Source organism: Ursus arctos, unplaced genomic scaffold (assembly GCF_023065955.2).
Source record: "Ursus arctos isolate Adak ecotype North America unplaced genomic scaffold, UrsArc2.0 scaffold_33, whole genome shotgun sequence".
NCBI lineage: Eukaryota > Metazoa > Chordata > Mammalia > Carnivora > Ursidae > Ursus > Ursus arctos.
The window spans coordinates 24,125,025-24,142,015 of NW_026623019.1; the positions used below are offsets into that span (position 1 = coordinate 24,125,025).

General features: G+C 36.0%; 1 protein-coding gene across 4 annotated transcripts in view; it reads right to left on the minus strand.

The window, feature by feature from the left end:
- AGTPBP1 (ATP/GTP binding carboxypeptidase 1) overlaps nt 1–16,991 on the minus strand; it is a 157,639-nt gene that overhangs the window by 107,875 nt on the left and 32,773 nt on the right. For all 4 annotated transcript variants that reach the window (XM_026518752.4, XM_044391131.3, XM_057305577.1 and 1 more), the window contains exons 3-4: nt 9,962–10,086; nt 16–83 (exon numbers count right to left, since the gene is read on the minus strand). In XM_026518752.4, the coding sequence (XP_026374537.2) occupies nt 16–83; nt 9,962–10,086 (193 nt within the window). The remainder of the gene's footprint in view (nt 1–15; nt 84–9,961; nt 10,087–16,991) is intronic.

Here is a 16,991-nt window from a genome sequence, read left to right on the forward strand (position 1 = left end):
CTGTCAGTGATTTACCTCTAGGGTTGACAGAAGAACTTCCATTCCCGTAGAACCTTTGGCTGTCATTTCTCTCCTTGTCTTTTCTGAAAGGTATAAAAAAGTTTTCTTCTAAAACAAGAAAAAATTACATATAGCTTTATTCTATAGCTAATGTAGAATCAACATGACTCCACTGGTCTCAGTAAACATTCTAAATTGGTTCTTGGATGTTCCTCCCTCTGATGTTGCTAATTCTACTGGGTGGGACCTTCCAGATCTCAGTTTACAAGTCCTTCCTTGCATTAATCACATCTCCTATCATGAACTAGATGAATCCCTGTCAGTCATATATAATCTTAAAATCAACAACAGAGTATGAGTACCACAACTGGAGGTGAGGTAGGAGGTGGTAACGGCAGGCTTCTTTATTATCTTTATAACTAGAACTAGAAAATATTTAATCAAAATTGGTGAAAACAAAAACCTAGTACCATTTTCAAATGTTTTTACTGAATTAATACTATTTTAAAATTCTGAATTACATAAAAGTAAACAAAACTAAGGAATAAACAAAACTTGCTTCTTCTGCAAGAAATCTGGAGACCAGATCACCCAAATAATCCCTTTTATCTGAGATGGGGGGAAAAAACAAGTATAAATTTTTCTATTTAAAGGTTTCTAAGAGCTTCTCCACTATTCTTTTCCTTTGATTAACAAGACAAGAAAGGTAGATCATAGGCCAACACTTAGGTAGACCAGATACAAATTATATGTACTCGACCTGTATTACTTCATTTATGACTTATACTTTAATCCTCCAGGAGAAAAATTACTCTTTTCACAGACCAGAAATTTGAGTTCAAAAAGGAGAAGAAACCTGCACGAAGTCATTGAGCAGTAAGTGAAAGAAACCAGGTGACCCAGGTGTTTCTGAACCTAAAGCTTACAGTCTTCCATTAATTTCATGTATTTCTAAAACAGTCACAGGAATCACTCTTTTAGGCAGGGCTGTTGTACAAAAGACTTGTTAACCCTCTCCAACTGTTTTACACCTGAATATTAGTGCCAGAAAATTCTTCTAATACAGGATGACAATGCCATTCCTTTCACATTTTGTGATTTTAAAAACAGAACACAATCTATTTTCAATACAGCACACACTGCACAACAAAGTTCAAGAGATTGATAGTACCAAATTTGTTCTACACAGGGATAATCAAGCAGTCTAAGGGCAGAATGAGCCCTGAAGCCCTGATAAGGGGAAGGGGGAAAAGTCAGCCTACGCCTTTAGAACATCACACTTCTGCCCACAGCAAATCCTGTTCAAATTCCATTACAAATAAACAAAAATCCATATGCGGTACAGTTTCGACACACAAATTACACATTTACAATTTCACAAGAACATGAAGTATATAAGATGTAGAACAGGAGTCACAAAAATCTCAGAAAAAAACTCTAATATCCATCTGAAAATCAGGTTATTCTAAATTAGAAGTTATTAAAGAAAGGGACAAATGTGCTACAGGGAAGTTACAGTATAATATTATTTGTGACAACTATCAATAACTACTACAAAATAAAAACAGAAATTAGAAATCATATTTTTCTTTAAAGCAACAATCTCATGCTATCATGCATCATCTTGGATCCAGATAATGAATTCTGTAAAACTGATAAACACTTTATAATCTTTCTAACACAAACTTGCATAATGATCTGAAGATCTAAAACACTGTTTATCTCTACACCCTATTGCCATAATTACTAATGCTTAAAAGAATGACAAATTTCTTTACCTATAAAAAAAGGGAAAACTCATTAATATTTGTAAAACCTAATTCCTTTTTTAAAAGTGATTCCTCTCCTGACGCTTTGTCATATCCCTGGCCCAGCTGCCTCCGTCAGTAAGTATGAAGTTGTAAAATAAATATTGTTTAAATATCTACAATGTACCCTTGACTTAACACTTTATAAATAAGACAACTGGTTTAATACTAAAGCCAAATGATTTTTCAATATTAATCACACAGAATAGTCAGAAGACTAAGATCTCCTCTACTAACAAAACATTATTTTCTCACCTTCATGGAACAAACCAAAAACTCCTCTTATTATAACACACACGATCATGCAGTTTACTCCTCACACTAAACGAAAACTAGGCACTACAGTTTTCTACTCTAGACTCTGTCATCATCTAAGGGGACTTCAATGTCAATGTAGCTGATTCATTCAAATACCTAGCTGCGCAGTTTCTTGACCATGTTAACAACAAAACCCTTCCCCCTGTGTTCCAATTTATTAACCCTCCTCTCAATTCTCAGACCTCAAATTGTCCTACCTCTGGATTCTTAACCTCCAATCTCCCACTCTCAGACCACAGCCTCCTAACACTCCTACTCCTCTTTGCTTTCTAAAAACTAGGGAAGCCTCACTGTCACTTTCACTGAAACTTCTAACTCATCAGTGGTAGTGCTCTTTTCCCATAAAATCAGTTCTAGACACCTCACCTGGATTCCAAAATGAGCATTCTCTATTCCTATATCACACTAAAAATAAGGCCACAAGAATTTCTTCTCCTAGTTTAAGATTCTTAGTACCAAAAAATTCACCATTTCCAACTTCATTTGGAAACACAAAACTACTGTTTTCACTTACCCAACTCTCAGCCATCACCATCTGCCCTGCCATGGCCCACAGCTATTCCAAAATGTGTGCCAGTTCTCAACCTTTCCTCTCAATCTCTGGATCTCTGTTCCCAACTCTCGGCATCTACGTTTCCCTTAGTGAATTGAAACAAAGTGATCAGTCAACCACAGATGAAATCCTATAAATAATGGCCAAGGTCCATACATTCATGTATCCAATCCTTGACGATTCTGCATTCCTTTTTCCAGTCTTGGGGAGGGAAAGAGGATGTGTCATTTCTACTATGTTTTAAATCCCATCCTTTCTACCTACTTATAATAAACCTACGGCTTCAACCTCTACCCACATACTGTGTTCTATTTTCCCACACACATAACAAACCTTATTTTGACTTGCCTCCTCCTCTAATTCCTTCTGGTTTCTCAGTGAAACTCCCCCATGACAGAAAGTCTCTACTCCCTGTGATTTTTTCATTTTCCACTCACATTACAGCATAATGCAATCTTCCTTCTAATTCCACCACTTGAAAGTGCTCTTGTTGTGGCCAATTTATTAACTGTCAAATCAAAAAGATCTTTAACTAACCTCTTTATGCTACCTAACATTGCTGGCAATGCTTCCTCCATTGGCTTGTCTAAATCAGTCCTTCCCAGTTCTTATACCACTACATGCTTTCCTCAACACCTTCAATAATCTAAATGCTATGACAGGCAAGAATTTTAAAGCAGCTATTATAATTACATTTAATTACATTAAGGAAAATAAGCTCACTATAAACAAAAAAGGTAAGAAATCACAAAATAGAGAAATAAAAAGTATAAAAAAGAACCAAATGCACATTTTAGAAAAGAAAAATACAATAGGTAAAATAAGTATCAGATAGACATAATGACAGAATGCAGAGGAACAAAAGCAGTGAACTCGAACATAGAAAAAGAGAAATTATCCAATCTGAATAACAGAGAGAATTAAGATTGAAAAATAGAAGCCTCAGGGTGCCTGGGTGGCTCAGTCAGTTAAGCATCTGCCTTCAGCTCAGGTCATGATCCCAGGGTCCTGGGATGGAGCCCCCCAGTGGGCTCCCTGCTCAACAGGGAGTCTGCTTCTCCCTCTCCCTCTGCCTCTCCCCCCAGCCTGTGCCCTCTATCCCTGTCTCTCACTCTTTCTCTCTTAAATAAATAAATAAAATCTTTAAAAAAAAAAAAAAACACAAGGAAAAAAAAAAAGAAAAACAGGAGCCTCAAGGACCTCTGAAGCAATCTCCAAAAGTCTAACATATGTATAACTATATACCAAAAGAAGAGAAAATGAAGAAGAAAAAAATTTTGATCAGCAAAAATTTCCTGAAATTGATAAAAGACGCAAATTTACAGATTTGAGAAGCTCAGCAAATTCCAAGCAGGATAAATACAAAGGAAACTACAAGCAAACCTCTAAAAACCAAAACTAATGGAAAATCACGAACTCAATCAGAGAAAAACACACAACTTTCAGAAAACAAAGATTCAAAAATAGCAGACATCTCCTTTGAAATTATGGAAGCGAAAAAATAGTGGAAGCACTGTTTTATATGCACTTTATAGTGCTGAAGGACAAAAATCATCAACCCAGAAATCTACACCCAGTAAAAATATCCCTCAAGAATTAGGTGAAATAAATCCATTGTCAGATAAAAAAATTCTTCCACAACCGACCTGTCCACTAGAAATGCCAAAGGAAATTCTGTAGGCTAAAGGGAAATTATGACAGATCAACCTCATATCTTTGGCAAAGAAAAAAAAGAGTTTCAGAAACGGTAAATATGTGAGTAAATATAAAAACTACTTTTTTTCTTCCTAATGTCTTCAAAATACACATGAGTGTCTAAAGCAAAAATTGTCTTTTAGGGTTTATAATGTATATAGATGTGATATATATCACAACTATAACTAAAGAATAGTAAACATAAATGGATATGAAAGGTTCTAAGGTTTCTAAATCGCATATGAGGTTACAATATTAACTCTAAGCAAAGTGTTAATGATTATTTATTGTGATCTGCAGAGGAATGACTTTCAAAAAATGCAAACAGGTATCACTAAGAAGTCAATAGGTAAATTAAAATGGAATTCTAAAAATTGTTCAAATAACACAAAAGAGGGCCAGGGCCATGAGAAACAAGAAATAAAAACAGAAAGGACAAACAGAAAACAACTGTAGACCTAAGTCCAATCAACATTATATTAAAAGTTATCAAACTAAATGCTCAAATTAAAAGGCAGAGAATGTCAATGTGCTATCTACAACAGACACACTTTAGATTCAAAAATACAAACAGGCTAGAAGGAAAAGAATGGGAAAAGCTTATCATGCAAACAACAAGCACAAGAAAGCTGGAGCGGCTACACTACTACCAGACAAAATAAACATCAAGGCAAAGAAAATTACTAGAGATAAAGAGGAACAATCCATAATGATAACAGGGTAAATTCATCAAGAGGACATAAAAATCATAAAAATGAATGAACTTTATCATTTTCAGACAACTCTATTATAGCAAAATACAAATGTAGACAGTTCCCAGAACACAAATCTCAACTGTCTCCCTCTACACCTCCTCCCGAGAGAATTTCACTTCATTTCCATTACTTTAACTACCAATCTTCTGGCTCTAAATCCTGCTCTTCATTCAAAACCCTGTACTGAATTTTCCACTTTTCTCCTAACATTTTTTACAAGGCTTAAAACTGTGGAAGCAGGGGCGCCTGGGTGGCTCAGTCGTTAGGCGTCTGCCTTCGGCTCAGGGCGTGATCCCAGAGTCCTGGGATTGAGCCCCGCATCGGGCTCCCTGCTCAGCTGGGAGCCTGCTTCTTCCTCTCCCACTCACCCTGCTTGTGTTCCTCTCTGGCTGGCTGTCTCTCTGTCAAATGAATAAATGAAATCTTAGGAAAAAAAAAACTGTGGAAGCAACAATTATAATATTGTATCATTGGGTTTCTAACATCTATTAAGTATAATATACATGACAACACAGCACAAAGGAGTGAGAAAGAAATGGAGCTATATTGGAAGAAAGTTTCAGTATTTTACCAGAAGTAAGTTGGTATTAATCTGAAGTTCAATGTTATATTGTAATCCCTACAGGTGCCACTAAGAAAATAACTATAAAAGCTAAAAAATCAGATGACACAAAAGAAGGCAGTAAAGGATGAGAATAGAAATATAAAAGACATGAATCACACAGAAAACAAATAGCAAAAAGGCAGATGTAAATCCAATCACAGGAATTAAGTACACAGATTTGGAAACAATAAACACTCAGATTAGCTTTTTAAAAAGCAAGATCCAACAATAAACTACCTTCATGAAACACACTCCAGAATAAAAAAGAGAAACAGACTGAAGGTAAAAGAAGAAAAGGGTACAATATGCAAAGAATAACCGTAACAGCTAGAATGGTTGTATTATCATTAAACAGATTTCTTTTTTAGATTAAACAGATTTTTAATCTAGAAATATTACTGGAGACAGAGACATTTCACAATGATGAAACAGTCAAACCATCAAAAGATTTAACAACTTAAATGTTACACAGCTAACAGAGCCTCAAATATACATAAACCCAAACTGACAAAACTGAAAAGACAAATTACAGTTCAACAACGGGTAGGGAATTCGATACTCAATTCTAATACTCAACAGAGCACCTAACTAGAAAACCAACAAGGTACAGAAGATTTGAACAACACCATCAACCAACCTGACCTAACCAACATTAACAGAACATTCCACCAGCAACAGCAGATGAAACATTCACATGCACATGGAACATTCTCCAGGAATGACCATATATTTAGCCATGAAACATATCTCAATAAATTCAAAAGGACCAAAACATATAAATCTCCAACCATAGAATTAAATTAGAAAACAACAAACAAATTAGGAAATTCTGAAATAATGGGAAATTAAACAACACACTGCTAAGTAATCCATGGGTCAAAGAAGAAATCACAAAAGAAATTAAACTATGTGAACTGAATGAAAATAAAAATACAACATACCAATATCTGTAGGATGCAGTTAAAGTAGTGTCTACAGGGAAATTTATAGCTTTAATGACTACATTATAAAAGAAAGTTCTCAAAATCCATAATCAAAGCTCCACTTTAAGAAAATGGGAAAGGAATGGGGCGCCTGGGTGGCACAGCGGTTAAGCACCTGCCTTCAGCTCAAGGCGTGATCCCGGCGTTCTGGGATCGAGCCCCACATCAGGCTCCTCTGCTATGAACCTGCTTCTTCCTCTCCCACTCCCCCTGCTTGTGTTCCCTCTCTCGCTGGCTGTCTCTATCTCTGTCAAATAAATAAATAAATAAATAAATCTTTAAAAAAAAAAAAGAAAGAAAGAAAATGGGAAAGGAAGCGCAAACCAAAGCGGAAGCAAGTGGGAGGGAAACAATAAAGATGAGAGATCAATGAAATAGAAAAAAGAAAAACAGAGGAAATCAATGAAACCAGAAGTTGGTTCTTTCAAAAGATCAACAAAGACAAATGTTTAGCTAGACCTGGGTCTCTCAACCTCAGCACTGCTGACAGTTTGGACCAAATAATTCTTATAGGGGGTGGTACTATGTGTTACATAATGTTCAGAAGCATCCCTGGCCTCTATCCAGTAGATGCCAGTAACAATCCCCTTCTCAAATTTCACAACCAAAAATATCTCCAAATACTGCCAGTGTCCTGGGGCAAGTGGAGGGGATAATTACCCCATGCTGAGAACCACTCAGCTAGACAGATCAAGAAAAGTGACAGATGACACAAAGGACAAAAACCAAGAATGACAGAAAGAACATCACTTCCTAACTTACAGAAACTAACAGGATTATAAGAGAATTACTACCAAGAGATGTATGCCAACAAATTAGACCATATACATGAAATGGAGAATTATTATGTTTCTAGGGAAAAAATTAAGGGTAAATTACAAAAAGTACCATGCGTGCTACAAATAAGTAGTACATTATTAAAGACAGAAAATGTAATGCCTTCAAGGAAAACTAGTGCCAGAGTGTGGAAATGTATATCTCCACTATGTAAACAGGTATTGTAGGAGTGTGTTTTTTTTTAAATCCTTTAAATACACAAATAGTATGTTCTTATTGCAACAATTCTAACAGTAGAAAAGTACTTTAAGTAAATGAGGAACTTACCTCATTTCCCGCCATTTCCATCCCACTGATAACTATTGCTAAAAATTTGGTATGCCTACTTCTGTTTTTGCGTTTGGTTTTTTGTCTCACTCATATAAACATTACATACATATTTAATGGTTTATTTTGTACAAAAATGAGGCCATACGTATAATTATATGAACTAAAGAAACTTGTTCTTTTACTTAATATATTAGGACTCCAGAACAATTCATATAGTTCCACATATAAGCTATCTATCCCAAATATCACAAATAACTTCTTGATAGTAACTCTATAATATACTTTCAAAGTTCCACAATTGGGCTACATCAAAATCAACTCAACCATTCTCTCACTGATGGATGTTTAGGGGGTATCTTGATCTCTGATATTACAAACAATGCTGCAAAACATCCTCAAACATTCCTTTACTATTAGCACTTTCATTTTAGTCAAATACATTCCTGAGTCAGCCAGCAAATGCACTTTAAATTTTAATAAACACTGCCAGATTCTTATCTCCAAAGTCAGTAATAACTATTGCACCACCAACAGTGTATGAGAATACCCTACTTCCCATGTCCCCAACACTGGATACTGTCATTCTCTACTTTCTGCCAGTCCAACTCCTGAGAAGTACCTCTGTTGTTTTCATTATCAATTCCCGACTTTCAAAGGGTTAAAGAAACTTTTCATAGGTTTACTGGTTATTTGCATTTCTTCTTCCCTGAACTATAAATTTCTAATCTTTCTGTCTCAAATGGATAGCCAATTGAATTATCCTATAAATGATGATGGGACAGTCTTCCACTACTAATTTACACTGTTTTGACTGGCTAATCCAAGGTACTATAAACAAAGTCACTGTCTTACACAACCCAGGGGATAGCACTCAGGGGTTGGACCCCCAGTGGTGAGTGGCAAGATAGAGGGGTAGTCTCTGGTAGTGGCATGGTTGGGGCATTTTTCAGTAGTGATGTTGAAGTAGGGGCTTCCAGGCTGTGATGGGAAAAGTCTGCAGTGGTGGGGGCAGTGTACACAAGTGTTATCTATAGGACTAAGAAATTTGTTTTCTTTTGTTTTTGTTGGTTTTGTTTTGAGGAAGTATTTCATATAACAATACAGTGAATATACTTGGTACATCTAACTTTGCACTAATACAATGTACATCCTTGTACGTTGACCTTGGATAATAAGCACAATACTTTCAAAGGCTAGAATCCAGTACAGTGACTTGCTGAATTAGAAAATATAGACAGGTATCTTAGATTTTGCTGGAAGCAAATGTCATCTATTAGAGACCTCACCTGGGTTTTGGAGTGCTGTCAACTACTCCCTAAACACATGAACTGCGTAGGAGGAAGTTATCAAAATAACGGTCTATGACCGCGAAGAAGGGTTAATAGACAGAGTTCCTGAACACAGTAAATGCCTACTAAAGGACCTGAAACTCCAAAATGAAATAATTTTAAAAACTAAATTAAAAACTAATTATAAAATATCTGGGCTTAAATTTTAACAGAATGCGTTCAATATACTGCTATTAAATATTAAGGTAGCTGGTTTACCCTTATTTAAAAAAAAATCAGGGTTTTTTTTTTGTTTTTTTTTTTTGTTTTTTTTTTACTCAAACAGAGGTTTTGGAACCTTAAATTCCTTTTTTAGTATCTATTGAAATGATGCCTAATTACAGATATCATTTATTGAACATTTTAACATTCTTTTTACATGCTTCTCATGTAAATCTCATAATTGCTGATATCTCTTATCTCTATTTTGGAGATGGTGCAGCTAAATCCTAAAGACTCAAAATTTCCCTAAGATCACCCCACCACTGAATGACAGAACCTGCATTTCAAGTGGGGATCACACTAGCAACCAGTGTTCTATACTACCTGACATCTTTTTGTCAACATTCTAGAGCAAGTAGCACTGGAATTAAGTATTGTTTGAAAATGGGGGGGGCAATCATATTCATTTTTAGAAACAGTGCTTTGAACAGCAATTCATTCCAGTTACTCAGTTTTCTACTTCTTGAGTCTATTTGAGAAAGTTCAATTTTTACAGAAAATCATCTATTTATCAAAAGTTTGAACATTCTTAACATCTACTTTTAAAGAACTGAATAAGTATTTCAAAAACAAGAGATTAAAGTTTACCTTGACTCTGAGCCAGATGAAGAATTTTTGACGTAACATATCTGGCAGTATCTGATTCTGTAGATTCAGTATTGATCTTCTCCAGCTGAGCCAGGAGTCCCACGATCCGAGAATTATTGGTAAGGCTAAAAAGAATGTTATTTTATATTAGGACACATCCTACATCCCTTGTAAATTCAATACTATAAAGATCACTGTTTAAAAAAAAACAAAACTCTACTCTCTCCTAAAAAAATTAAGCATATTTCCCTACTCTGTTTTATAGCTTAACATTGCTGAAGTTCTATTAATTTAAATGAGAAACACATTCCATTTCAGAAAACCATAAATGTGCATTCAACCCTATCCAGCAATCTTATATCACACCTTGAAAGTTCACCTTTCCACTCTCCGAAATACTTTTTACATTTCCTATGCTCACCTCAAAACTCTAATCATCCCTCCCACCCCAGTCCATTCTCAGTCCTGCTTTGTAACTGTTACAAGCCCAAACAGGAACACACCATCCTCCCACTACCACATCCTTAAACCTATTTGATTCTCTACCCACATTCTTTCTTCCTTGTTCTCTTTCATTATACATTTGCACATTTGATACTGTTCTAGGTATTACCAACAGTAAACAAAACAAAAATTCTTGCCCCCTAGAGACTGAACATTCTAATGGTGAGAGACAAAGTAAATATGTAAATAATCATACAGTGTTTAAGGTGGTGGGAAGTGCTATAAAGAAAAGCAGCTTAGGGGGAATAAAAAGTGCAGGGGAAGGGTTGCAATTTTAGACAGTGGTCAGGGAAAACTACATTGACAGGATACCACGGAGGGAAAGGTCTGAAAGAAGTAAAGGAGTAAGCCATGCAGAAACCTGCAGAAAGAGCTGTCCAGGAAGGAGTCACAACCACCAAGACCCCAAGGCAGGGGTCTGCTATACTGAGTTAAAAGTGGGGTGGCCAGTATGGCTGAAGCAGACCCAAAGGAGAATAATAGAGTGGAGGTCAGAGGTGGGGGGGGGGGTGAGGTGGGAGAGAGCACCACCATTTAAAGCTTTGCAAGCCACTGTAGGGATTTTGAGTTTTATACTAAGTGGGATGGAAAGTTTTTGAGAAGAGTAATGTGCTCTGATGTTTTTAAAAGGCTCTCTTTGGGGACGCCTGGATGGCTCAGTCGTTAAGCGTCTGCCTTCGGCTCAGGGCGTGATCCTGGCTTTCTGGGATCGAGCCCCACATCAGGCTCCTCCACTGGAGCCTGCTTCTTCCTCTCCCACTTCCCCTGCTTGTGTTCCCTCTCTCGCTAGCTGTCTCTCTGTCAAATAAATAAAATCTTTAAAAAATAAAAAATAAAAAAATAAAAGGCTCTCTTTGGCTGGTATGTTGAGACAAAGAACAATTCCTCCCCTCTATACATGACCCAGCAACCCTTCCTGCATTCTCAGTGTATTTGCTCCTTCAATTAATCTTGCCCTGATTCATCATCTCACTCTTTCAACTGTATCATACCCATTGGCACACTAATATGACATAGGAAAGCTCCCACTAACTACCACCCCATTTCTCTGCTACTCCTTGAATGAGGTGCTTGTACTTGCTCTCTCCATCTCTGTACAACCTGTTCACTTTTCAAGCTTGCCTTCTGCACCCCGAGGTCTCCCAATCTCCTATGGTCACTTCCTTCCTCGTCATACTCAGTATGTCAGCACTATCCAAATCCGAGAACTCCCTCTTCTTTCACAATGACTCCACTCTCTCTTTATCTTCTTCCTATTACCACCTCTCTGAGATCCCCTCTATTGGCTCCTCCTCCTATGACACATTTCTAGAAGCTGATTCGTGGGCAGCTCTATCCTTAGCCCTCTTCTTTCCACTCTCTCCACTCTTCGCCAGTGTGATCTTATCTAATCCCACCGCTGTAATTATGATCTAAATGCTGCCTGGCTCCTACACTCAACTCCAGCTTCACCCTGATAGCTTACCCAATCTAATAAGCCCAATATAAAACAATTTCTAGTTCCTCCTCTCAACATATTCCTCTTCCAATCTTAACCCACCCAAACCTAAATGAAACCATTGTTGCTCAGGAAAAAATCTGGACTCCCTGCCTCACACATCAACCCAAAATCAGCTCCATCTCTGAAACAACTCAGCTTCATCCACTTGTCTCCATATCTGCTATTACTACCCAAGCCCAACAATCACCATCTCTACTTGGAAATCACAGCCTCATAACTACTCTGCCTTCATTCTTGCTTACCAATAATCTATTTTCTCAGTGATTGTCTTTATCTTTTTATTTCAAAATAATTATAAATACTCACAGGAAGTTGCAAAAACAATAGAGTGGTCCCTTCTACCCTTCACTTAGTTTTCCCAATGGTTACATTTACATGAACTATAGGGCAACAGCAAAAACCAGGAAATTGACAGTGGTTAAGTATATATTTGTATACCAATTCATCACATGTGTAGATTTGTAGAACCACTAATCTCATCAAGTTGGTATCCAGCTAAAATAAACCTTCAATGGCTTCCCTTCAGACTTTAGGTAAAATCTTAGTTATCACAGCCTTAGTACTAAGCCCACTGTCATCTGACTTCTGTCTACCTTTCAGACTTTATTTCTCACAACATTCCCCTCATGCACTGGGATCCAGCTCAATGGCTATCAGTTCCCTGAATACAGCAAGTTTTTCCCCAACCACAAGATCTTGCTGTCCTCTCAATCGGGAGGGTGATTTTTCCCAGCTCTATTTAGAGCTGGCAATTTTGAATTTCAGGCTGTAACCCAAACACGTGACCATTTCCTCACCAGCCCGTCCACTTCCGATATTAAAAGGTACCTAGAGAATGTATTACTATTTGAAATTATATAAACTCCACAAAGGTAGAGACCTTGCATGTCTTATTCTATATACCCAGTATTTCAAACACTGGCTGGTACAGCACAAATAATAAATATCTAGAAACATGAAAAACAGTGTGTTTTTTTCAGATTAACTATGCCAAGTGCTTTAAATTTGGAGCTACTTCAACTGAAAAGGTATCTGAAGTTTGAAAATACACATTAAGCATACATTTGAAAATGGGCCTAATGTACCATTTAAAATAATGCAATATTTCCTATTTTTCAAAGAGCCAGCATAACATAGACATAAAGATATATATTGATATGTATAAATCTTCAAGTATAAAAACCCCAAAAACTTTAATACTTTCAGTATAGTATCACTAACAGTTTTAAAAAATATACAAATTCAATACAATATATTCTTTAGTGTGTGTGTATATATAAGAAAACATTACACACACACACACACAAAAACATGCATGGAAATGATGACCATCAAATTCAGAATAGTAATTATCTCGGGATAAGGGAGAAAAATGTAATTAGGCAATAGTACACACTGTGTAATTTTTTTATTCCTCGGGTGATCAGTGCACAGGTGTTCATTATATTATTCTCGAACCTTTTTGATTTTCAGAAACATTTCACAATTTTTTTAAATAAAAGAATTCTGTAGAGATAAAACTATGTTACATGTTTAACTTTGTACATATTTTCTTTTTCTTCCAGTGTTGCAGGAGGAAGGAATGATTCCTTAAAACTGTTATCATAAGTCTGAGCAAAAACATTACTATGGAAAATTCCATAATGAACAAAAAAAGAAAAAAATAGTATAATGAACCATTGTGTGCTCATCACCCAGCTTCAACAATCATCAATCCACAGACAATCGTATTTTACACATACCTACCTACAGGCACATACATCAGTGGGCTAATTTTGAAACACATCTCAGAAAGATCATTTCCTCTGTAAATACTTTGGCATTATATAAAAACTCTTCAAAATATATATAACTACACTATAACTACCATACCAAAAACAGTAACAATAATCCTTTAATACCAAAATCTAGTCTGAATTCAATTTTCTTAAATTTATTAGTTCATTCTCATTCTCTCTCACATTTTCTTTAATAGTGTGTACAAAATCAGAAACACCAAATGAGGTTTATACATTGCATTTCTCTTTTTATCTACAAGTTTCCTATTACTTTTTTTTCCTCACAATTTATTTGTTGAAGCAGCTTGACTGTCCTATAGTTACCCACATTCTGGACTTTGCCAATTACACACCCACAACATAATTAACATGTTTGTCTATCTTCCATATTTTCTGTAAACTGGTAGTTGAATTTAAAGCCCTAATCCGATGAAGGCTTGACTTGGAGATGTGAGTTCCTTATAAGTGGTACTATAACCTTCCACGACAAGGCAAATAGTGTCTGGTTCTCTTACTTTTGTAATATAAGCAGTCACTGGTCACCAATGCTTAGATCCATCACTCCGTTTAGGATTGAAAAACAGTGATACTCTATCATCCCACTCCTCCTTCACACGTTAACTAAAACAACTCCATAAAGAGAAAAACTCCTTATTTGATGATCCAGAGGTACAACTCATCAAATAAAAGCAAAATAAATGCTGGTTTTTTAACTTACCTGTATTTACCAGTTTTCAGAAGAATGAGTTCATTCCCTAAAAACCTTCCCAGGTAACCAATGAAGTATTCTGGTTTTATGCATCAGTATGAACTCAAAAATTTAAACACATTTGATATTTTATCCACTGCAATTATAAACACTCGATGATCAGTTAATGGGAGCTTCCTAAGTTGGTTCCAGAGTCCTTTTGATACGACCCTAGTCTTTGATAGCTTTCTGGCTTTCTCTACAAAACTCTGAGAGTACCTGAGACCCTATCATAAAATCTACAGTCAAAACCTACTTTCGTAAACATACTCAGAAATTTGGACACCGTGTTGAGATTTGCACTGATGATCTAAAAGCACCAGAGGGGAAATGCTGGCACCACAGCGCAAATCAAGTCAGTGACATCAAACTGTACCAGCAGTCACTGTGCTCTTCACCACCCTGCACTCAGTTAAAAACAAAAATTCCAGTTTCACCCATGACTATGTATCTTTTTAATATTATGTGCGTGCATTAAACATTTCAGCTGCACACCAAACATTATGGTTACCTTGGGGTAAGAAAACCTGTGATTGTTCAAAATGCGAGCTGAACTAGCCACTTTTTTCACAAACATCATCTTTACTTCAAAAAAAAAGTCAAAAAATAATAATAAAAGAAATTTTAAACAATTGACAAAGATTATTCAGACTGGGGAATTTGGGCATACATTTTTTGGAAATAAACAAAATGAGTCTATCATTTCAAGAGAACAAATGACAGATTTGTTGCCAATGATAAAATCTGGTGTTTGAGCAAATTTAGAATTTTGAAGAATGTGGATCTACCATCATAGCCTTGACAGCTTTCTGCTAATTAAAAAATTTCCTAGGTGCCTGGGTGGCTCAGTCAGTTAAGTGTTCAACTCTTGATCTCAGCTCAGGTCTTAATCTCAGGATGGAAAGGGCTCCATGCTGTGTGTGGAGTCTACTTAAAAGAATCTTTTTTTATTCTGATAAAAATCAATGGTGATATTAATACATGTAATTTTTTAATACTGTGTAATAAAATGTACCACTATTTAAAGATCTGCATTAGTCATGGAATCAATTATTTCTGAATGAACAATGCTAGATGTTACAAATTTAAAAATGGAAATAAATCATTCAAGGTGCAAAAAAAAACAATGGAATTTAATGTAACAGAGAACAGAAAGTTCACGAATACAGTTTCAGACTCCACACTGCAATTAACCTTCAAAAAAACTATTACTTAGCAAGAATATCCATTCCGATTTGAATTTCAAGCAATATGGCTTTATTTCCAAAAAACATTATCATTTATAAATGTCTATTATTCATTTATAATTATTACTCTTGCTTTAATCATATTTTTACTGTTCCTCTACAAATACTGAACACACAGCTTTATTTTCCTACTTCATAAATCAAAGGACAATTATCCACAATTATCTAAAAAGGCCTTTTGGGACATCTGGGTGGCTCAGTTGGTTAAGCGCCTGCCTTTGGTCCAGGTCATGATCCCAGGGTCCTGGGGTCGAGTCCCACAGCAGGCTCCTTACTCAGTGGGGAGCCTGCTTCTCCCTCTGCCTGCTGCTCCCCCAGCTTGTGCTCGCTCTAGCTCTCTCTCTCTCTCCCTCTGACAAATAAATAAAATTAATTAATTAATTAAATGGCCTTTTATTCAAGTACTTCCACCTTTTCTAATTTCATATCTACATAAGCCCAGATTTTCTTCGTATTCTATAACACAAGAACACCACACATGCACAAACTATATACACATGTATAATATGTGTACATATTATATGTAATATATACTTACATCATGACAGATTGAACTCAGAAACAGTTAAGAGAAACTAGCCATCTTCTGTTAAGCCACACATTAGATTTGCAAAAATGTAATGCAATAATTCTAGTCTTCCATTCTTGAAAATAGTTATCTCTAAAACAAAATATTATGTTACTATATAATTGGTTTATTGTTATTTTTAAATGAATAAATAGGGGCCTGAGTGGCAAAGTCAGTTAAGTGTCAGACTCTTGAATTCAGCTCAGGTCATGATCTCAGGGTCATGAGATGGAGCCCTGCATCAGGCTCTGCACTCAGGATGGCATGTGCTTAAATTTCTTTCTCCCTCTCCCTCTGCTCCCCTCCCCCAGTCCCTCCGTGCGCATGCAATCTCTCTAAAAATAAATATTTAAAAAAAATTAAATGAATAGTTTTAATTTCTCAGTTTTAATGTATAATAATGTAAATATCAATAGCTAAAATAACTCACATCAACAAAAACTTTTTGGAGCCTTCATCACTTTAAGAGAGCACCAAGAGGTTCTGAGCTAAAAAATCTGAGAATCACTCCTCCAGGCTTATCTTGAACATTTTATGCTCCTGACCTAGAATCGGCCCTTTCTCCAAAGAGCCCTGGTTCTTTTTGGTGAGAAATGATATTAAGAGACCACAGTTTGAGAACTAAGGAGCAAAATATATCTTTAAAACAATTCCATAACCCAAACTTAAGAGAAATTTGCATTA